Source organism: Schistocerca americana, chromosome 2, assembly GCF_021461395.2.
Source record: "Schistocerca americana isolate TAMUIC-IGC-003095 chromosome 2, iqSchAmer2.1, whole genome shotgun sequence".
In the NCBI taxonomy this organism is placed as follows: Eukaryota; Metazoa; Arthropoda; class Insecta; order Orthoptera; family Acrididae; genus Schistocerca; species Schistocerca americana.
The window spans coordinates 961,325,521-961,350,917 of NC_060120.1; the positions used below are offsets into that span (position 1 = coordinate 961,325,521).

Below are 25,397 nucleotides of genomic sequence, written 5' to 3' on the forward strand. Positions count from 1 at the left end.
CAGTTCGTCTCACAGGCTGGCTGTTGTCAGTCTTGTGGTGGCCTGGTAAGCATCACATGTTGTTACAGGAACGATGTTTTGTAATAACTTTTATGATGGTATGCTGTCATTTAGTTCTTCTATGGATTAATGTAGCATTATTTGTATAACAGTTTGTAGCACTTCTTGTAATTTTATTACGGATCTGAAGATTGTATCTTAGTTTTAACGAAACCTGTTATCTACGATAAAGTTTTTATTGGGATTTCAGCGAAGAAGTTCTTTTTCTCCTAAGTGAATAACAAGTGTTTTGGTTTTGGATCCAAAGAGGTACACTCTCTTGCTCAAAATGTTTTGCAACGTGCTGTGATCAGGTGTTTCGGTGCGTTACAATTTGCCGGATTAGAAGCTGTTTTTGCAAAAAAAGCATTAAGAAGAACGGGAACATATTAATAAAAATGGAGATGATGAACAAACATCATTTAGTTTTGCATTTATATCATTAGGCATGCCTCACTGAAGACCATTTACAAGTTCCTGATTTCCAGCCGCTCCTTTACGAAATGTTTTACAAAACTACCCTCAATTATGACAAAAATTTTGACTTCATTAACTTAAAAACGATCAAACCCAGGATGCCCAAGCTCAGTGACAATGTGGTTGAATGTACTGTCACCACCTGCCATATCAGCAAAGAAATATCAGAATCAGCAGCAGTTATTTCAGTTTGTTCTTCTTGTTTACCATTCATTCTACATATATCTTAAGCACAAATCGAAAACATCTCTTTCCAAATGACATAGGAGACAATTAGTAAGTAGAAGACCAAACACACAACTGATAATGGCGTAGTGACTTCTGATGATGCTATGTGGGACTTTCTGTAATAGACACATAGGCACTTTCTGTAATAAACACATTTGGGAGTATGTGTGTGTGTCTATGCTAAGAGTTTGCTTAAAAATTTATATTTCTGTATGTAACATTGTTGATTCATTTCCCTTATCCATTCCATTGTATGTATAATCAATAAAAGTTATGTGCATAGACTAATGTAATAAATGAAAATGATACAGAATATTGTATCACATTGTTGTGGTTCATTCAAACCCTGATATTAATGTGATCCAAACGTAAGTAAGGGGAAGCTTTGGAGGCAGATAGTTTAAGTGCTAACAAGGTTGTTCAAACAAATTTCGGGTTTGCAGCCGGTCGTCGTTCAATACTTCGCACGATATTTCAACTGTGCACCTGTCAGTCATCTTCAGGTGAGCCGTCGCAGACTGTCGACAACGTCTTTTTTTTTTATTTTATTGTTATTTTGACACCTGCACAACCAGGTAGGCTGGCAGCAGCACAATACGCCGCTCTTCAGCCAAAGAGAGTACATGGAGATAAACAAAGAAGAGACATCACTTAGAAAAACGGCGGGAAAAAACAGGAGACACAAGAACATAAAACCACAAGAAGCCGTTCACACTTGATGACAATCCACACTACGAACTGGAGACCCGACGCACAAACACTGAAGAAGACGATGGCACTGGTGAACAATGGAGCGTGACGGCGAAACTGAACACTAAACATGACGGCACACACGATACACTGATGGCGGTGATCTCCGGCGCGCAAATGTCCACTGAGCGTGTGCGAGTCCAGGGACCTGCCAAGAGGGGAACAGGGGTGAGGAGGGGGAGAGGGGAGGAAAAGAGGATGCCACGGGGACAGGAGGATAGGGACAGGGGAGGGGAGGCCCGGGGGACGAGGGGGGAGAAAAGGAGGAGGGAGGGAAAAGGGAGAGAAGGGAGGGAGGGTGCCCAGAGGAGTAAGTACAGGAGGAGGGTGGGAGGATCAAAGTTGGTAGGAGGGGTAGATGGAGGGGAGGAGGGCATCATCAGGGAGAGGGAGCTGGTGGAAGCCACCTTGGAAGAGGGTAAGGAGGGTGGAGAGATGGAGACCGGGCGGGAGTCGACAACGTCCTCCGTTCCGCAATATATAGCGTACTGTAATTACTCTGCGCATGCGTCGAAAACTTGATAGTTGAACCAAACTGCCCGCCGGCAGCGCCCTCGCTGGTGGAATAGCGGAACTCAGTCGCCCTCTGCGTTGCTGTTTGCCACGGCCGTCGACGCACTCTGTCGTGTTCGATTTGAGCAAATCGTGGAGATGATGGGATTCCATGCACTGTCCAGCTGGTAGCCGCTGTCACGGTTTAACAGATTTTGTGGGATCAGTTAAGGACAATCTGTTACTACGAATGGCCGGAATTTACAAGATACCGTGCCAATGTGGTATGGCTTACATAGGTCAAACCACACGCACCGTGAAAGAACGCTGCACTGAACATCAACGTTACACCCGCCTTTTGCAGCCAAGCAAGTCCGCTATTGCTGAACATTGTATTTCTACTGGACATTTAATGGAGTATGAGAAAACAATGATTTTGTCCACAGCAAAGTCTTTCTGGGACTCCATTATTAAAGAATCCGTAGAAATACAACTGGCGGAAAATCTGTTACACCGTGACAGCGGCTACCAGCTGGACAGTGCATGGAATCCCATCATCTCCACGATCTGCTCAAATCTAACACGACAGAGTGCGTCGACGGCCGTGGCAAACAGCAACGCAGAGGGCGACTGAGTTCCGCTATTCCACCAGCGAGGGCGCTGCCGGCGGGCAGTGTGGTTCAACTATCAAGTTTTCGACGCATGCGCAGAATAGCTACAGTACGCTATGTATTGCGGAACGGAGGACGTTGTCGACAGTCTGCGACGGCTCACCTGAAGATGACTGGCAGGTGCCCAGTTGTTTGAACACTCAATTCACCGGGAAAATTTTAAAATTCACATGCTAACAAGGTTATTGGTAAAAACGTAACTGAGCACAACATCCTGAATTTAATTCATTGATCTTTTATGTACAGCTTCATTAATAACAACTGCATGTAATGGTTATTGAAGACAATGTAACAAACGAACATACCGTTTAAAATGTGATATAACCTTCGAAGCTATTTTTCTCAGAATCATGGTTTTGTCGCTTACTGCCCTTTGCTTTTAACCGCCTCAGTTGTGGTTTACAACCTGCAGACAGTATCTTCCGCTCCAACCCACGCTTTCGCCAGGCACGTAGCAAGCAAATTCATTGACATCGGGCAAGTCTAGTTAGTTCCGTAAAAGTACAAAGACTCGGATCGAAGCAAATGACAAACCTTTGCGCTTGTTTCATTCGATGATGTGCCACGCAGACACAGGCTATCTCAAAAAGATTCATCCGGTTTCTAAATCAATGATGATGGAAAATTGGAGGGAGTTTTGATTTTGCACATGGAAACTAAAATTTTATCGTAGCGCTAGTTGTAAGCTGCCATTTCAAGTGGTTGTGTAGGTGTGTATGTCCTCCCCTTCTGCCAACTTTGGATGAATTGAAGACTCGCATACCAGCAACAGTGAATACAATAATTCCGGGTACACTCACAAAAATAAGGGATGAGTTTGACTCTCGTCTGGATGTTTTTCGTGCTTCCGGTGGAGAACACTTTCAATATTTCTGGAAGCTAAATGAAAATTTTGATTCCAAACTCAGATGTAAAAAATATGCCAAGACTGTATGTGCATACGTGTAAAAAAAACCTTGTAAAACTGGTCTGTTCTTTTGAAAACAAAAACTTTGAAGTCCATTGCCCAAGTTACAATTCACCCGACGTTTCTATCTTAATTCATGAAGAATATACAGTCTTGTGAAATCAGATGAATGTTTTTGAGACACCCTGCGTTTCAGGTGATAGTAACTGTTTCGCTACAATGCTTTGTTTGCATTGCTTTGAAATGCCAGTCATTTATTTACATCAATATATTTAATTTTTGGCATCAGGTTCTTTCTCTGCTAATGAGCACGTTGTGCTGCTTGTTCAACGGCAAATCTGTTAATCACTTCGTATCTTAAAATTCGTGTTAGAGCATGTGTCCAATAAATGGCGGGAATGTGTTATCCCGGACAAAGGGAAAGAGGGTTTTTAGGCGGTCGTATGGCCAGGAACGGTGTTGGCGTATGTCTTGCATTCTAGAAGACTGGGACCCGTTGGCTCCGTGTCTATGCAGTGTGTAGATTACTAGTGTGAGAATTGCTCGTGTCGAAAGTCAAGATATAACGAACAACGAAGCAACGTTGTTCGATCACATTTTTTACTGAAATGAACAAATTTCCTACAATGATTTCCGATAAGATAGGCAAGACTTAGAAGGACAAAGATATGTCCAGTGGTTTTGCGTGTCGTGGAGAATTCAGAGGTGACTGGAAATACGTTGTAGATCAAGACATCGCTGGGCATACGACATCGACCCGAACTGATGAAAATGTGCCTCAAGTCAGAGAAATTCTGAACTGTTATCGTCGGTTAAATATTCATTTGATAGCGTAAGAGCTGGAGTTAGTGGAGTCCACAGTGTAGTTAATTGTCAATGATGATTAGTATACGTGCAACATGTGTGTGGAAATAGTACCAAAGGTTTTTTAAGGGGCAAGCCGAAGGAACAACGTGTCAAGAATTTTCGTGAACTACTGAAATGTTTGGAGATCAGTCCAAATCTTTTGGATGGCGCGACAAAACAGATGTTTCGTACAATCCTGAGACCAAAAGACAAGGTGCTGAGTGTTACATGAGCTCGAACATTTGGGGATTGCTATCCGACGCCGCCGAAGGCAGATTGCTGATACCTGAATGCTCCATCATGATAATGCGTACAGTCACACATCACCAACTGTGGAGGAGACACTCGTCAAACGCAACGTCGCTCGCTTCTTCAATCATCCTACTGCCCAGATGAAAAGTGGGGCTTAGAGAAAGCAGGAAAAGGTGTGGACGGGGCCTAATCAGTTACCGTTAGTTGCACAGTTAACACATACGCTTTATGCAAGGAAATAATTTTTTAAACAATCATTTTAAAATAATGACAGTAACACAAGCTACACTGGCGGCTGAAGGCCTTATTAAGAAAGAATTCAAAATTATTTGTCGGCTGCAGACCACAAGCAATAGGAATAATTTAAACAAAATATTATTTTCAAACAATTAACACAATCAGACCAAATAAAAAAAGGGGGAGTGATCCACAGACCGTGCTCCAAGGATCGACCTGAGAAAAGTCCCTACAGCTGCGTAAGCGGGGAGACAGGCAGCCAAGAGTTATGCTCACCTAACAGGATGGCAACTCAAACTAGGGACAATTTAAACGTCGATCATTGCTTCTACAAAATCCACCTAACGTGTGATAACCAGTACAACGATGGAATAATTCAAGCGAGGGCGGAGTGACAGACAGCACTGCGTCTTCAGAATTCGGTATTTAAAACATCGAAAGGCAGAAGGAACCACTACAACCAAAGTAGACAAAAGAAACGACAATCCACACCGCAATCAAGGAGGCTGTCGAACTACACGTCATGCCACACAGCATCGGCGAGACGAGGAAAAGTACACTGCCGCAAAAATACGCTAACCCCAGGGCAGGTAACTGGGGCGTTAGCGGCCACTAGGCAGTAAAATCCCGCTGGTTGAACTTCACCAAATAATAACACAAAATTCAAAACTAATAACAGCCATTAGAAGATGGCTAATAGATTCCACCAACTCGACACGCTGCACTTGTTGCTGTTCGCCTCTCGGCGACCCTGCAAGCAGCAACGCACGAACAAATAGCGTGATCACAAAATAGTGGAGGTTTCACTTCTGGATTAATGTTCACTCAACTCAACGTGGTGGGTCCGGTGGACAACGAGGTTGTGGCCCTCGCAACTATAGCCCCTCGATCCGGCATTGGCTGCGTGCCGCCAGCGATCTCGGCATGTCCTCGCGCTGCCAGACCTCTCTGCTGCTCCGTCCCAACCATACTCCTGACACACTCCACCCGGAAAACACCTCACGCCCTTCCAAAGATACTACGGGTACTAGATATCGATAAACGCTGCTGCTGCCACTCGCGGACAGACAACGCAAGCAAATGTAGTGGCGCCAGTAACAGAAGAAGAAAACGAGACGCCACTATCCCTATTACGTGATGGCAACCTACCAACGGCACCAACGTGAGCCGCACATGGATCACCAGATTTAACTCTCTCGCAGCTTAAATCAAAATCAGCCTGAAAAAGTACAGTTTCGAGAAGACTGAGGAGGTGCCAGTTTATACGACGCGGTTCCCAAGCAATTCTGCCTTGCTCAGTTCCAGGGAAGCCTGAAGAGTGGACGGAACATTGGCAGCGCAGGAGGATCATATTCTGGAGAATATTAACTTGCTACTGTACCTGCATGATGAAGGCCACAGAAGAGAAACAGCGGCGACGTTTCTCATCTCTCCGCAAGGCCCGCAGCATGAAGCTGTACGGAGTGAGGTCCGTCCTCGAAAGCGACGCTTTCTCCAACCATCGGCACGACCTGCGACAGCAAGCGACTTACTCCGCAGAAAAAGGGCTCCATCGCACGTAAAAAAATACAGGTATTTAATGGTAAAACACTCGTATCAATTGCCGAAGTAATTATATTTTATCATCTCGCGATGCGTTTCGGGGGAACGCCATCACCGGATCTGTGACGTGAAACGCGGGATAAAAGACAAAATATTGAGAGGGAACATTGCGGAAACGTAGTAAAGCGAATAACATGTACATTAAAATCAATACAGAGTATCTTGACACTTACTACGCTACGACACTAGGAGTGCCCAACTGACATCCGCATTTGAACACTATACACAGAAAATAACTTCACCAGTAGGTGGCGTAAGTCACAGCAATGCCTACGCCATTAGGCATGATTATTATTTGACAACACATACCGCTTATCCTCTCCTTCAGCATCTTAACTGTTTCATCCACGACACTACATGCGTTTACAACCTTATCTACACTAATGGCCATTAAAATTGCCACACCACGAAGATGATGTGCTACAGACGCGAAATTTAACCGACAGGAAGAAGATGCTGTGATATGCAAATGATTAGCTTTTCAGAGCATTCACACAAGGTCGGAGGCGGTGGCGACACCTACAACCTGCTGACATGAGGAAAATTTCCAACCGATTTCTCATACATAAACAGCACCGGCGTTGCCTGGTGAAACGTTGTTGTCATGCCTCGTGTAAAGAGGAGAAATGCGTACCATCATGTTTCCGACTTTGATAAATGTCGGATTGTAGCCTATCGCGATTGCGGTTTATCGTATCGTGACATTGCTGCTCGCGTTGGTCGAGATCTAATGACTGTTAGCAAAATATGGAATCCGTGGGTTCAGGAGGGTAATACGGAACGCCGAGCTGGATACCAACGGCCTCGTATCACTAGCAGCCGAAATGACAGGCATCTTATCCGCATGGCTGTAACGGATCGTGCATCCACGTCTTGATCCCTGAGTCAACAGACGGGGACGTTTGCAAGACAACAACCATCTGCACGAACAGTTCGACGACATTTGCAGCAGCATGGACTATCAGCTCGGAGACCATGGCTGCGGCTACCCTTGACGCTGCATCACCGACAGGAGCGGCTGCGATGGTGTACTCAACGGCGAACTGGGTGCACGAATGGCAAAACGTCATTTTTTGGGATGAATCCAGGTTCTGTTCACTGCATCATGATAGTCGCATCCGTGTTTGGTGACATCGCGGTGAACGCACATTGGAAGCGTGTATTCGTCATCGCCACATTGGCGTACCACCTGGCGTGATGGTATGGGGAGCCACTGGTTACAGGTCTCGGTCACCTCTTGTTCGCATTGACGGCGCTGTGAAAAGTGAACGTTACATTTCAGATGTGTTACGATCCGTCGCTCTTCCCTTCATTCGATCCCTGTGAAACCCTACATTTCAGCGGGATAATGCACGACCGCATGTTGCAGGTTCTGTACGGGCCTTTCTGGGTACAGAAAATGTTCGACTGCTGCCCTGGCCAGCACATTCTCCAGATCTCTCACCAATTGAAAACGTCTGGTCAATGGGGGCCGAGCAACTGGCTCGTCATAATACGCCTGTCACTACTCATGATGAACTGTGGTATCGTGTTGAAGTTGCATGGGCAGCTGTACCTGTACACGTCATCCAAGCTCTGTTTGGCTCAATGCCCAGGCGTATCAAGGCCGTTATTAAGGCCAGAGGTGGTTGTTCTTGGTACTGATTTCTCAGGATCTATGCACGCAAATTGCGTGAAAATGTAATCACATGTCAGATCTAGTATAACATATTTGTCCAATGAATACCCCTGTATCATCTGCATTTCTTCTTGGTGTAGCAATTTTAATGGACAGCAGTGTACATAGATGCTCCTCAGCCCATCATACGTTGCGTGGCGGAGGATACCCCGTGCCACTACTAGTCATTTCCCTTTTCTTCCAAACAGAGCGATCGAAAAATGACTGTCTTTATGGCTCCGTACGAGCTTTATCTTATCTTCATGGTCCCTGGGCGAAATGTACACTGGCGGTAATAGGATCGTCCGAGGTCAACTTCATATGCCGGTTATCTAAATTTTCTCAGTAGCGTTCTTCGACAAGTAAGTCGCCCTCCCTTCAGGGATTCCCATTTGAGTTCCTTAAGTGTCTCTGTAACACTTGCTTGTTGGTCGATTATCGGTAATAGCCCACCTGTGAATTGCTTCGATATCTTCGTTTGATACGACCTGGTGAGGATTCCAACAACTCGGGCAGTAATGAATGGGTCGCACTAGTGTTCTATATGCAGTCAGCTTTACAGACAAAGCACACTTTCCTAAAACTCTTCCAATAACCCATACTAGTTCAGAGTTACAGATAGCAGAGCTGTATGGTCCCCTCATACTGAAAGACTCAGCTTTCTACATTCAGCTAGAAATACAAAGCACTGAATTATCAGCCCAATATCTTCTGTCACCCCGGAGGGTAGGATCTGTTATTCACTTCTCCTACTGGCATCTCCCATCTGATTGCATCAACGTTGCTGTCCTCGCCCAAACTATTCACCGGTGGCTCCGAAATGAGAGGGGGGGGGGGGGGGGTTTACTTCTGTGGGGAATCACTAGCTCGGTGTGTGACCCTTGGACATGCGACAAACCAGTTCGACGACGTACTTATTGTCACGGTTTCGAGGTGTGCCCTGGAAAACCTAGAAAAACAGCAATGGAACTCCAACACTGTCCGACATGTGCTTGATGTAATGCAGTCAATCCACCAGTGAGAAAACCGACATAAACCTGTTCAATTATTATGTATGAAGGTCCACTCTGGTGTCTCATATAACGAGTTGGTGGACCACCTAGCGAAACAAATTGTGACTATTGGTCAACCGTGGCAAAAAAAAAAGAACTTTTAAGAATGTTAGCAGATGTGGCAGATCTCACTGCAGTCCAAAGGAAGACACTATGCCGCAATGCAGCCGAACATATCCCCCCCCTCCCCCCCGCTGCCAAAAAAAAAAGTTTCCACAAATGAAGATATCTTTTTTTTTTTCTTTTTTTTTTTTTAAATAGGCGTCACACCTTTACTTTAATGCGCATCTGGCTAGAACATGACTGTTATCCTTCACATTTTCATAGGATGAAAATTCAGTACAACGAGCTGAGATTCCACGTCTCAGCCATGTGATACTTGGGTGTTCGCGTTACGGCAGATAAGCGCGCAATTTTCACAGGGCTTTGGTCAGAGTAGGAATTCCCCAACCTACATCTGTGACAGACCTGTCTGGGCAGCTGTCCACAGCGAACTGTTGGTATTGACCTGTTTCTGCAGGAACTGGGTCTACAGTTACAAATAAGCCATAAAGGATGCGTCGTGAGAAGGTAATACCTGAACTGCGTTGAACGTATAAAGTTTAACCCTGTTAGCGTAATGTAATATGGCTATGTTGTATAAACAATATTGTATACCAAGTCTGTCATTACTCACTTCTCTGGCTAAATGATTAACGCCAAAGGCAAACAGATAAATTTAAACTATCGTTATTTGACAAATGCTCATTAAAAACTACACATATTATTTGCTTTCTATATATTCGAGTAAAAAATATTGTTAATAAAATGGACGAAATCTGTACTAACAAGGTATTAGCTGCGGCACTCAAAGCTGCTGGAATTTGAACATAGGAAACTGCCACACTCCGGAACAGCTCAGTAAATAAATATCAACCTAAATCGTTAAGAGCAATAGTACACGGCAAAATTAAATTATAAATTGAGTATTATGTATATATAACTTTAAAATGAGGAAGGAAGAGAGACGGGACACTTATTACTACTACGAAGAACCACTGATATTATGGCCTAGTAGCAGGTAATACTTAAATCAAGATCATCAGTCATTAAAACAAATTATAGTACAATACACTGACAATCTGTCATTACATTTAAAAATCTGTACAAACAACCCCGAAGCTGCAACCCTTCTAGCTGCTGGAATACGGTGCATGTCGAAATACAGCCTTGTTGGTAGAAATTTGTAAACGCAGTGACTGATGATCTCAGTGTTTTGTACTATAATTGTAATGATTGATGATTTTCATATAACTGTTACGTCCTACTACGCCATAAATATCCGTGGTTCCTCTTAACAGTAACAAACGTCGTTACACATATTTAAAGTTTTAGATTTATTGAACTGTTTATAATTTTGATTTATACAATATCTATTGCTTTCAAACGTTTTGAAGAAATCGATTTCATTAGGTGCCAATTTCCTCCACTTCAAGTGGTCCTCGTCAGAAACAGTTTTTGCTCTATATACCAAAGAGTTCAAAACGGCTCTCTTTTAAACAGTGTTATGGAAACTCTGTGCGTTAAGGTATAAATCGTTATGCGTCGGTATGCGTTAGTATATAGAGCAAATACAGTTTCTGACGAGGACCACTTGGAGTCCGAAATTAACCATCTGAAGTACGTGTTTCGAAAGAATGGCTATGGTGCACGCGATATAAATGAAGGCACCGTTCTCCAAGAAAAGGAAACGTGAAAATGCTGCACACTCACAGGATGAAACACCGATTGAGGTTCTTCCTTTTTGTGGCGCTTTGTCCAGCAAAATAGGAAGAGTCCTTCCTAAGAAAGTTAAGGAGATGATGCACCCTGTTAAGGACAATCTCGGCCTCAGGGTTCCTGGAATTTATAATATCCCCTGTGAGTGTGGAAGCAATTATATCGGTCAAACCATTCGTACCGTTTCCAACCGCTGTGCAAAGCACCAACGGCTTATTAAAAATAGAAAACTAGAGAAATCGGCAATTGCGGAAACAGCCTCGCAAACAACCATAAAATACTGTTCGATGAAACAAAAATTTTGTCCATGCTTCCACATACTGCAATTCTGTTATTAAGGAGGCTGTTGAAATAAGAATGAGCGAGAAGAACTTTAACCGTGATAGCGGATACTACGAGTACCTGAGCGGTGCATGGAAACGAGCGCTCGATGCAGAGAAGCAGCAGAGACATTCCTTCCAAGGTTTACGTTCCAACAGAAGCGGTGGCGCCAACAGCGCACACATTGACACCGTCTGCGACAGCAGTACGTAATCGCCAACCAATCACAAGCCGTCCACAGGCTACATAAGGCCGCCACAGCAGCAGTGACGACAGGCAGTTGCTCCTGATGATGACGATGGAGACTATCATCGAAAGCTTGAGATTTTATCCCGAACTGACGCGGCAAGAAAACCGAGAGTGTTTTACATATCATTACTTTATGCTCTCTGAGGGAAAGGAAACGGTACTACCTTAAAAGACAAGGTGGCTTCGTTCAGAAACTGGTGAATTATTACACACCTTGCTGATGGATAAGACATAGGCAAAAACACAGACAAAACTTATTTTACATCAATCCCTTACGTACATATAAAGGACGGATGGATCACGTCTGAGAGAATTACCTCCTAGAAAAAAAACCTACATGGATATTCCAGAAAGGTACAAGCCAATAAAAGTGGACAGCCCATAATCCCAAATTACAATAAATTCCAAGGAGCCGCGGATAATTCACTCTGTACCACGAGTAATGGGGTTCGATAGGCTCGTGGGCCTGAGATCTTTCAAACTAAGTAGTTACAGTTTGAAACACGTATGTTGTGTGGCGGCAATGGCGAGGCATTGCAGAGTCTCTGACCAGAGAGCTATTTGCCGTTCCCTAGTCTGCACTTCCCCCCCCCCCCCCCCCCCCCCCCCATGAACCATGGACCTTGCCGTTGGTGGGGAGGCTTGCGTGCCTCAGCGATACAGATAGCCGTACCGTAGGTACAACCACAACGGAGGGGTATCTGTTGAGAGGCCAGACAAACGTGTGGTTCCTGAAGAGGGGCAGCAGCCTTTTCAGTAGTTGCAAGGGCAACAGTCTGGATGATTGACTGATCTGGCCTTGTAACAATAACCAAAACGGCCTTGTTGTGCTGGTACTGCGAACGGCTGAAAGCAAGGGGAAACTACGGCCGTAATTTTTCCCGAGGGCATGCAGCTTTACTGTATGATTAAATGATGATGGCGTCCTCTTGGGTAAAATATTCCGGAGGTAAAATAGTCCCCCATTCGGATCTCCGGGCGGGGACTACTCAAGAGGATGTCGTTATCAGGAGAAAGAAAACTGGCGTTCTATGGATCGGAGCGTGGAATGTCAGATCCCTTAATCGGGCAGGTAGGTTAGAAAATTTAAAAAGGGAAATGGATAGGTTAAAGTTAGATATTGTGGGAATTAGTGAAGTTCGGTGGCAGGAGGAACAAGACTTCTGGTCAGGTGACTACAAGGTTATAAACACAAAGTCAAATAGGGGTAATGCAGGAGTAGGTTTAATAATGAATAGGAAAATAGGAATTCGGGTAAGCTACTACAAACAGCATAGTGAACGCATTATTGTGGCCAAGATAGATACGAAGCCCACACCTACTACAGTAGTACAAGTTTATATGCCAACTAGCTCTGCAGATGACGAAGAAATTGAAGAAATATATGATGAAATAAAAGAAATTATTCAGATAGTGAAGGGAGACGAAAATTTAATAGTCATGGGTGACTGGAATTCGAGTGTAGGAAAAGGGAGAGAAGGAAACGTAGTAGGTGAATATGGATTGGGGCTAAGAAATGAAAGAGGAAGCCGCCTGATAGAATTTTGCACAGAGCACAACTTAATCATAGCTAACACTTGGTTTAAGAATCATGATAGAAGGTTGTATACATGGAAGAACCCTGGAGATACTAAAAGGTATCAGATAGATTATATAATGGTAAGACAGAGATTTAGGAACCAGGTTTTAAATTGTAAGACATTTCCAGGGGCAGATGTGGACTCTGACCACAATCTATTGGTTATGACCTGTAGATTAAACCTGAAGAAACTGCAAAAAGGTGGGAATTTAAGGAGATGGGACCTGGATAAACTGAAAGAACCAGAGGTTGTACAGAGTTTCAGGGAAAGCATAAGGGAACAATTGAAAGGAATGGGGGAAAGAAATACAGTAGAAGAAGAATGGGTAGCTCTGAGGGATGAAGTAGTGAAGGCAGCAGACGATCAAGTAGGTAAAAAGAAGAGGGTTAGTAGAAATCCTTGGGTAACAGAAGAAATATTGAATTTAATTGATGAAAGGAGAAAATATAAAAATGCAGTAAATGAAGCAGGCAAAAAGGAATACAAACGTCTCAAAAATGAGATCGACAGGAAGTGCAAAATGGCTAAGCAGGGATGGCTAGAGGACAAATGTAAGGATGTAGAGGCTTATCTCAGTAGGGGTAAGATAGATACTGCCTACAGGAAAATTAAAGAGACCTTTGGAGATAAGAGAACCACATGTATGAACATCAAGAGCTCAGATGGAAACCCAGTTCTAAGCAAAGAAGGGAAAGCAGAAAGGTGGAAGGAGTATATAGAGGGTCTATACAAGGGCGATGCACTTGAGGACAATATTATGGAAATGGAAGAGGATGTAGATGAAGATGAAATGGGAGATACGATACTGCGTGAAGAGTTTGACAGAGCACTGAAGGACCTGAGTCGAAACAAGGCCCCCGGAGTAGACAACATTCCATTGGAACTACTGACAGCCTTGGGAGAGCCAGTCCTGACAAAACTCTACCATCTGGTGAGCAAGATGTATGAAACAGGCGAAATACCCTCAGACTTCAAGAAGAATATAATAATTCCAATCCCAAAGAAAGCAGGTGTTGACAGATGTGAAAATTACCGAACAATCAGTTTAATAAGCCACAGCTGCAAAGTACTAACACGAATTCTTTACAGACGAATGGAAAAACTAGTAGAAGGTGACCTCGGGGAAGATCAGTTTGGATTCCGTAGAAATCCTGGAACACGTGAGGCAATACTGACCTTACGACTTATCTTAGAAGAAAGATTAAGGAAAGGCAAACCTACGTTTCTAGCATTTGTAGACTTAGAGAAAGCTTTTGACAATGTTGACTGGAATACTCTCTTTCAAATTCTAAAGGTGGCAGGGGTAAAATACAGGGAGCGAAAGGCTATTTACAACTTGTACAGAAACCAGATGGCAGTTATAAGAGTTGAGGGACATGAAAGGGAAGCAGTGGTTGGGAAGGGAGTAAGACAGGGTTGTAGCCTCTCCCCGATGTTATTCAATCTCTGTATTGAGCAAGCATTAAAGGAAACAAAAGAAAAATTTGGAGTAGGTATTAAAATCCATGGAGAAGAAATAAAAACTTTGAGGTTCGCCGATGACATTGTAATTCTGTCAGAGACAGCAAAGGACTTGGAAGACAGTTGAACGGAATGGATGGTGTCTTGAAGGGAGGATATACGATTAACATCAACAAAAGCAAAACGAGGATAATGGAATGTAGTCGAGTTAAGTCGGGTGATGCTGAGGGCATTAGATTAGGAAATGAGACACTTAAAGTAGTAAAGGAGTTTTGCTATTTGGGGAGCGAAATAACTGATGATGGACGAAGTAGAGAGGATATAAAATGTAGACTGGCAATGGCAAGGAAAGCGTTTCTGAAGAAGAGAAATTTGTTAACATCGAGTATAGATTTAAGTGTCAGGAAGTTATTTCTGAAAGTATTTGTATGGAGTGTAGCCATGTATGGAAGTGAAACATGGACGGTAAATAGTTTGGACAAGAAGAGAATAGAAGCTTTTGAAATGTGGTGCTACAGAAGAATGCTGAAGATTAGATGGGTAGATCACATAACTAATGAGGAAGTATGGAATAGGATTGGGGAGAAGAGAAGTTTGTGGCACAACTTGATCAGAAGAAGGGATCGGTTGGTAGGACATGGTCTGAGGCATCAAGGGATCACCAATTTAGTATTTGAGGGCAGCGTGGAGGGTAAAAATCACAGGGGGAGACCAAGAGATGAATACACTAAGCAGATTCAGAAGGATGTAGGTTGCAGTAGGTACTGGGAGATGAAGAAGCTTGCACAGGATAGAGTAGCATGGAGAGCTGCATCAAACCAGTCTCAGGACTGAAGACAACAACAACAACAACAGTCTGCGCTTGACCGCGCCAGAGAGCAGTTCTGTTGCAGTCGAGTTACGAGACAGTTCAGTTGCGGGTTAGCAGTTGTGTGTGAGCAGTCGGCGGGCGTCGACATGGCATTCTGGTCAAGATTCAGGATGAGGTATATTATTTATTAAATAAGGTAATGAAGCAGCATTGCGCTCAGCTAATAATGTAAATTAACTGTAACTAATTTGTCCAAGAATCGCCCCAATAATAATTTTGTTTTCAAAACAAGCACTTTGGTAAAGAATCCTTTAATGAAAGAAATATTTCCCTTGCTATACCTTAAAGAAAAGTTTCCCTTAAATTCAAAATTTTTGCAATGAATCTCCTCCAAGCTATGGCGAAAAACAAGAGCAGATGGAGTTTTACTAAGGTAAGAATTTCAGTTTAATTAGTGAACAGGGCCTAAGATCGACATTTCGGTCTGTTTGTGTTTTCATTGACACTGAGATTTTGTTATCACTGAATTGACTTTCATTTTTGTGGGAAACTCATACTTGGGTCAGATTGCTAAATTTCATTTAATTGTCGTTGTCATTAAATTCAATTCCTGGGAGGTTACATTAGGTTTTATTCTGGTTAACATTCAATTATTGTGTTTCAAAATTTCTCTGGGGAGCTTACACTTAGCTCTAGGTCCATTTAACATTTGAGTATTATCTTTTCATTTTTTTGCGGGGAGGTTACACTTGGCGACCCTGCCAGGATCGTATTTCGTTGAGAATCTTCTGAAACGTAGCCAGATATCTGCTCTTATTTGCTTAAATATAATTAGAACTTGGCGCAACGCTTTTACTAATTTTGAGACCTTCTTGCCTCAGATCATCGGCAATTCGTTGCTCTGTTGTATTTGTGTGTTGCTTTTGCATTGTGCTTATTTCTTTAGTGAATAATTGTGACTATTGTAAAAATGCCGCGAAAGACTATGAATAGTGTATCGCGAGGTATAATGAATGAAACTACCGATTTAAACAGCTTCACCGATAGTAATTGTGACACGCAGTGTAATGATGACAATCCTGCGTTCACTAACAATCAGTGCGTTCCAACCACTAATGATGACTTTTATCTTAATGATGAACAAACGAACTCAATTGTCTCCTCTGTTAATTTGACGACAATTGATGACGCGGGGCGCTCTATTGTAATGAGCGCTGCCCAGCTTAATAATTTTTCGAATGAAAATGATCAGTGTACTGAAAGTACGCCGGATTCATTTAATTCCGAAATAGTGACCGACAGTGTACATTCGACTGGCAAACCTTTTTGTAAACCTCAGAATAACCAAATGGTTACAGAAAGCGAAACAATTCCACATCCACCATTAAACAGCACAGAGAATAGAAATGCTGACTTTGGGTCGAATCCAATCATGGCAATGCTGCTACAATTTAGGGAAGAATTCAAACAACTTAATGAAAAACAAGACAAACAGAATAAAAAAATTAGACAACCTTAATGAAGATAACAAACAATTTAGTGAACAGGTCAGACAACAGAGTGAAGATATCAAACAGTTCAATGAAAAATTAGACAACAATTCCAGGCAGCTTAGTGAACAAATTAGAGCCGTTGCCGCGCAGTGCCATGACACTAAGGAACAGTTACGCGAGGAAATTGAGGCTTGTTCAAGGAAAAGTAGCGAAGAAATTAAGTCTGTTGCTCAGGAATTAAGGGAATTGCAAACAGCTGCAACAGAAACACTCAGAGACGAAGTTAACGGAGTCGCTAAACAATGCTCTGAAAAAGCTACACAATTACGGGACGAGTTTAAAGCAATGACGGTAGAACTTTCGCGCACAATGGACGCAAAGATAGACGCGAAATTCGAACAACAGAACACTCAGATTGACGAACGCTTTAATCTCCGCATACAAAACAGTGATACGCGTTTCCGCAAATTTATTGAGGATCAAAATAAAGTAAAACGTCAAGTAATGGAAACAATCAGTGCTCAGAGACAGGAAGACAAACGTAAAATGTTCGCGAAAGCAAAAACGTATGTAGACAACAATATTGCTACAGTGTCCGACGAAATTAATACCATCAAACAGTCGAACACAGAATTACGTGACGAAATTTCGGATCTTAAATCGAAAACAGACACATACACAACCGATTTCCAAACGATGACCGACAGACTCGAACAATTAGAACTAACACAGGATTCCGATGTCGTCAAAGCTGATGTTAAAAAACTGAACGAAACTACACGTAAGTTGCAAAAACAGATTAATGCCACTGACACTAAAACCGATGATCAGGCAAAAATACTGACTGAAAAATATGATGAATTGGCCAGTCGTATTGATGCTATCGAAAGTACTAATGACAATAAATCAGACGATACTTCACCGGTTTCATTTAATCAAACACCTGAATTTCAAAATTTACAGCAGACAATTAATGAGATCGATTCGTCTAATAACACCTTGCATAGAAAATTGTCAAGTTTACAACAAGAGGTAGCGGAGATAAAAAGTATTTCAGTTAATAACACATCACAGCAGACGCCACTTTGCGAACATTTGTCAGACTCACGCAGCGCGTATAATTTGAGTAATCTACAGAGAGTACGGGACTTAGATTCCGAACAACCACAGTTCAATAGATTCTCCTACAATCCTGAACCTGTTCCATCACACAGAGATGATAATTTTGATTACAAACATTTTTTGTCAGTGAGAAAGTTTAAAGTGTTTAAAAATGATAGAACACAGATTCACCCACTAGATTGGATACAACAGTTTAGCTTTGCTTTTCCACCGACTTGGCCCGTTACGCATAAACTTGAATTTATTTGCAGTTTTTTGGAAGGCGAACCGGCAATTCGTATGAGGCCGATCGCCAGACAATGTTATTCAGTAGAAGAATTTCAGAATGCTTTTCTATCAGCGTATTGGTCGAAGACGACACAGCACGGAATTAAAGATCAGTTAATTAGTTTACCAAATTATGAGAACTCCAATTTTCCCAGTGTCACGCAATTTTTGAGCACATGGTGCAACAAAACCAGTACCTAAGTGAACCGTACAGTGAATCTGCACTCATTCAATTATGTGTCTCCAAGTTACCACGGTCATTAAGAGTTTCACTTCTAACCGGTCAGCAAAAAGAAAATATTTCAGCATTCAGAGATCTATTACAGCTCTTGGAAGTACAACAATCTGATTATTCCTTCGTGAATAAAAATTTTTCGTGTAACAACCAAGGTCAACAAACATACAGCAATTATGATCATACACGTAATTTCAATAGAAAAGGTAGCAGACGCTTTAGGAACGACTACCACCAGAACTTTAATAGCAGGCAAAATTTTGATTATCAATATCGTCAAAATTTTCAGCAACAGGAACCACATTTTAGTAACAATAGACGTTTTCCACCACAACAGCATGAAAGTCAAGCGGTTAGAATACCTAACCAACAATGTAATGCACAAGGTCAACCAAACTTTAATGTTTCGCCGCGTGAACGTATAGTCCCTGGTACAACAAACAGTAACGCACGGCAGCAAAGGAACAACTACGTACAGAAAACACAGTATTTCAATTCCTATCGCAATGCACCGTATAGGAATGACTATTACGACAGACGTAAAAATAATGAGGACAATTTTCAGCGTACATCTAACAACAGTCGGTCATACCAACAGCAAAATTATCCACAAGAACATATTCTTATGAATGAACCGGACAGTAGGTATCATCCAGAGCGTAACACGTCTGGAAGAAGTAATAGAACTGTTCAAATAGTAGAAATGCCACAGCATCCACCTGATAATAATAACACGTCAGATAGAATCTGACTAGATACTGTACAGGTCGCATCTTCCAATAACACAAGCACTACTTTTGACACGCAAAATGTTGTTCACGAAAATGCTATTACTTTTGACGACATACGAGACACTCTTTTACAGGAAAGACCAGTTGTTCAGAAGACCATTTCACGCCCTGTTAACGAAATTAAAATTGGTTCATCGAAATTTTCAGCAGTAATCGATTCAGGATCACCTATGTCAGTAATAAATGAAGAAACTTTTAACGAGTGCAACAAAGAGAATACGTATCCTACATTACCATTAGGCAAAACGAAAGTAAAAGGAGCAATATCGAGTAAAGGAATAGACGTTAAATTACAGACGCATTTATCATTTTGTATTGCAAGTCACACATTTCACTCAAATTTTTGGATTGTTCCTTTATTGACAACAGACGTTATTTTAGGTAATAATTTTCTGGTACAACACGACGCTGTTATTGATTTTCAAAATTCCTATTTAATGTTGAAGGATGAAAATGTGCAATTGGCTTTAGAATTTCAGCACTCATTATCGGCAGAAGAGGAAACAATTAATTGTACACAGGTCATTTCCGTGTTACGTAACATAGACTGTAATTCTGCATTGTTCACACACACGTACGTACATAACTATAATACTCCAGACGAAGCTGACTACGACGTAATGCAGATGATTTCAGATAAAGTTAAACAAAGCAGTGCAAATACAGACGACGAACGCACGCAATTACACAAAATTCTTTTACAGCAAGCTCCAGTTTTTGACAATGTTCCTGGTACTATGTCCGGCTTTATGTATGAATTTCAAGTTAAACAGCACGACACATTTAAAGCAAAGCATTATCCCATTCCGTATATTCATAGAGAACAGGTTAAAAAAGAATTGCAGGATATGCTTGACCAAGGAATTATAGAACCAGCAGTTAGTCCGTACATAAACCCGCTACATATTGTTAAGAAAAAAGATGGCTCACTTCGCCTCGTACTTGATTCACGTCACATTAATGACATTATTATTAATGAAACAGATCGACCACAGACTTTAGAGGAACTTTTACAGAAATTTCATGGTACTGCTATTTATTCCACACTAGATTTGAAATCGGGATTTTGGCAAATTCAACTTCATCCGAATTGCAGAAAGTATACAGCTTTTCTCTGTTTTGGCGACTGTTATCAATTTTGCAAATTACCAATCGGCTTAACTATTTCTTCTGCAGCTTTTATTCGCGGTTTGAACACTATACTTCCGACAGAACTTAAAGACAGAATCACGACGTACGTAGACGACATTCTTATTGCAGAAGCTAACTGGTCTGAACACAATATGATTCTTGAACGTCTGTTACAAACTTTTCATGCACAAGGACTCACAGTTAACCTCAGTAAATCGCACTTTGGCAAAACTTCTATAAAATTTCTTGGACATGTAATTTCAGCAGAAGGCATTGCGCCTGATCCGGAAAAACTTCGAGCTTTACGTGACATTACTGTTCCAACAACGAAGAAGCAACTACGCAGTTTTTTGGGCTTAATTAACTTTTTTCGTAAATTTATTCATCATTCTGCTTTAGACACACCTAGATTATGCCAATTAACAGGTAAAAATACTATTTGGTCATGGGATAAGCAAGCACATTGTGAATTCGTGAACCTGAAACATGCTTTGTTGAATGCTCCACTTTTATCGCACCCAGATCTTACTAGAAATTTTTCCATTGCCACCGACAGTTCCAACACCGCTTTAGGCGTACACATTTTTCAGGAAATTGAAGAAGATGGCTCAACAGTAATTAAAAACATCGCATTTGCAAGTCGCATTCTGTCACCTGCTGAACGAAATTATTTCGTTACAGAACTAGAAATGTTATGTGTTGTATGGGCTTTTACGAGATTTAGGCGCTTCTTTATGGAAGACATATCACCGTCTACACAGATCACAGAGCGATACAATTTTTACTTTCGGCTAAATTCACTCACGACAGGTTAAGTAGATGGAAACTGTATTTACAGGAATTTAATTTTACGATTGTTCACATTCCCGGCACACAAAATGTTATAGCAGACGCACTATCGCGTTCTCTGAGCAACAATCAGCAAGACGTAGCAACCAACTTCTGCAAAGCAAATTTCAGTGTCATGTACATTCAGCAAGTTGCATTTGAAAATTTTATTTCATCGTCATTACAGGACATAGCAAGAGAGCAAAGCAAAGACAATGTGTGGAAAGAAATTAAACACCTTTGGCAAGATAAGAATAATGTTACGACTAGAAACCATTACACTGTACACAATGACATTCTGTTTCGCCGCTCTCATCCAGACAGCAACAATTGGTTATTATGCATTTCTGACGAACTGGTTAACAAATTAATATGGTATACTCATTTAAGTTATGCACATTATGGAGCCAGAAAACGTTTTCTTATACTGAGACAGAACTGTTATTTTGCCAATATGGAAAAACGTATACGACGAGTTTTAGCGTCATGTAAAATTTGCCAGAAAGCTAAGTCAGACACCACTTCACATATTCCTCCATTATATCCCATTATACCTGTTAAATTAAGACATATGGCCGCAGTAGACATTTTTGGTCCGATTCCCAGAACTAATAGAGGTTTTTGCTACATCTTTGTCGCTGTTGAACTCACTTCAAAATTGTTACTTTCACTCCGTTACGCAAAGCTACTGCTAAAACTGTTTCGAAAGCATTTGTAAAACATTTTATATTTCATGTAGGGCATGTGATGAGAGTAATTTCAGATAATGGATCACAATTTCGTTCTGCTATATGGACACGCATGTTACGAGCTAGAAACATTTCTCCGATCTATATATCCAAGTACCACGCTTCTTCGAACCCTTGTGAACGATTAATGAAAGAAATTGGTAAACTGTGTAGAATATACTGCCACAAAAGACACATTAATTGGGATACACACATATTCTCATTCCAAGATGTAATTAATTCCATTCCAAATTAATCCACTATGCTATCTCCGTCTGTTATACCGAAAAACGGTGAACCACCAAACAAAATTAAAGAATTAGTAAACTTCCCTACCTGTCGTCGACTAAGACACCACGAAATAATTGACATTGCGCTTAACAACATCAAACGTGCCGCAGAGCGCCGGAGAAGACAGCAAAAACAGGTTTGTACACGCCGAGACTTTCACATTGGACAGAAGACATTAGTACGTACACACTATTTATCCAGCAAATTAAAAGGTAAGTGCAGTAAATTTGAACTTCTATACGCAGGTCCGTATCGGATTCGCAGTATTCCTCACCCCAATGTAGTACACGTCGAAACTTTGAGAACCAGAAAATCGAAAGGAAACCACCACTTATCCAACATAAAACCCTTTATTGAGTGAACATACTTTACGATTTATCACGCTGTAATGCTATTTGCTAATTTTTATGAACATTTATGCAATTATATTCACATGACTAATTATTGATGATTATCGTATTTTTCTTGGCAAGTGCCCGGCAAGGTAAGGTTAGCAGGTCGCTTTTCCTGTCGTTACATATCTGACTGTGCACATTTTTTTTTCCAGAGACACTTACGTATTTAATGAATAATTATGCAATGTTATCTAATGACATGTTAATTTTGTTACATTTTTTCTCCATTAAAGTCTTTAATTCTCGCCTCTATTAACTACACTACATACAAGCTGAACACAACGAACATCACATTTTTTTTCTTTTTTATGTATATACGATTTTTTCATGTTTTGTTTGTGTGCACTGTGAGATAGTTGAGATGTAGCACACACCAGTTGACTTTGCATTTTTTTGCCCTATGACATCTCAAGATCGTGACTGTTTTACATTTTTTTGCTGCTGCATTGTGATATTCTGTGTACACTTTTTGCGTCTGAACACTGTCTATGCTTTTGACATATTACGTTTTCTGTCATGTTATGCTGTATGCTTAATTGTGTCACCAGTAACCAGTCATTATTTAGTGGGTATATGATTTAAATGCAAGGCATTAATCTCTGTTCATCAATTTCAGAAATAAATGATGCGTAAAGGAAATAAATTAAACAGAAATGTGAATTTCAACTACGGAATAGATGAAAGAAGATACAAAAACCTTATGGGGAAGAGTAAATGGATCAGAATTAACAAGCATTAACAAGAATATACTATACACATCGTAGAATAGCAGTCTTAACTAATTTTTTCTTTCAGAATACAAGGCGATTGATGCAGGCTGTCAGACAGAACTACACATCTTAGTTTTAAGTGACGAAATATGCTAGATATAAGGAATAGTTGTGTAATGAATAATGAAGTGATTTTTTTTTTTTTTGCAGATGATAATGAATGCTGATGAAGAGTAATGATGAAGAATATACTACTATGAATAATGAAGTTTTTCTTTACAGGTGATGATAATAATGAAGTTATGATAATATGGATAATGAAGTTTTTCTTTACAGATGAGGATGATGTTGAAGTTTATGTATTTATGCTATGTAGTTATTTAAGTATTTGTTGCAGTTTGTTTTGACAGTATGTTTTATATCGTATGGTATGATGACTGAAGGTTTTGGAAAGGACAGCTATGGAACACATTTTTTATACACATTTCACTACCTGTTAATTCGAAGTTCACTACTTTTCAGCATAGTATGCGCTTCTTCTTTCAGCTCAATAATCCATTTTGTATTTTTTTTTTCAGGAGAAGCTTTTCATGATACTTACTAAACTTGTTACTTATTATACCTGTTCTAGTACTTGCAATTTTATTTTTTACCCATTTGTGTCTATAATTTACAAATGTGATCACATATACTGCCTTGTGTCACAACCTTGCTACAGCTGACTCATGACGAATGACGTTACACATTTTTCATTTACAGGAACAACCTAGAGGCAATTTTTTTTCTTCTGAATAGTATGTCACTTCAGTAATGACTTCTTAATGATACAAAAAAAAATTATAATAATGCTTTGTAACTGGCTAATAACTGCCACTGTTTATTGTAATGAGACTACTTATAATGCCCATGATTATTAATGCTATGATTGTAATTAACTGATTTTTTAATAATGACTTCTTAATGATCTGAATAATACTGAATGATGAACAATGTTTTATACTATTCAATACTTGCTGGCCACTGAGTGCCAATAATTAATATAACTAAATGAATTATGTTATTAATTATGACATTAATTAGCTCCTGTTTTCAATGATGACTTTTCATGTTTTAGTAACTGGCCAATGAGTGCCAATAATTTGTATAACACAATGTATTATGTTAATGCTAGGCCAATAATTGACTCTCCTTTTCAATGAAGACTTCTGATGAACATTATACTGTCATACTAAATATGGTTTGCAACTGGCCAAAGACTGCCGCTGTTTATTGTAATAGGATTACCCATGAGGCCAATAATTTAATTTTATGAACATTATTCTGTAATACTAAATACATGATACAGAAATGTTCAATAACTAGGCTATGAATGCCGCAAACTGCTAATGTAATTACTAATCAAGACTTGTCTGTTACTTAATGTCCTTCACCTTCTGACCTAACTACGTGGAATTACTGTAATATCCATATGTCCTGTACATCCTCCTGATCATGGAGCACTATATTTGGTTTTTGCACTAATTCTACGTTGGCGTTGCCTTGTAAGAGCGTGGTGTTGACACGACATGCTGTCCACCACCGTGAGCGATGGAGACGTTATTATGGTCCCACTGTTTGGTGTACCTGATGTACTGCCCAAAATGATAACATGGAAGATTACTACGACATTTCAGTGTCTTGGCTACGCTGATAAATACTAATGGGAAAAGAACTTCAAATTGTGTCACTTGGTGTTGTACTTTTGTGGAAAGATATGAACTTTCAGAGCAGCTGTGTGCAATCTAAAGTGCTACAATCATGATGCAATCCTTCCCTTTCCTATCCTAGTAGTGAAAATCATTTTTTGCTAACACCATTTATGTTCATGGCCTATACATTTTTTTCGATTTGTTGAACTCCAGTGCAAGTACACTTATGTCACTTGTCGACATGATTTTTTTTGCCATTATGTTTATTTGTTGTGAAAATGCTAAAGACATTTTTCGATTTGTTCTGAAGTACAGTATATGTGCACTC

General features: G+C 40.7%; 1 protein-coding gene across 1 annotated transcript in view; it reads right to left on the reverse strand.

Annotated features, from left to right (window-relative positions):
• Positions 1–25,397, reverse strand: part of LOC124594574 (IQ and ubiquitin-like domain-containing protein) — an 88,743-nt gene that overhangs the window by 44,048 nt on the left and 19,298 nt on the right. Inside the window, exon 2 of the mRNA XM_047132944.1 lies at positions 6,281–6,410. Coding sequence (XP_046988900.1) covers positions 6,281–6,410 — 130 coding nt within the window. The remainder of the gene's footprint in view (positions 1–6,280; positions 6,411–25,397) is intronic.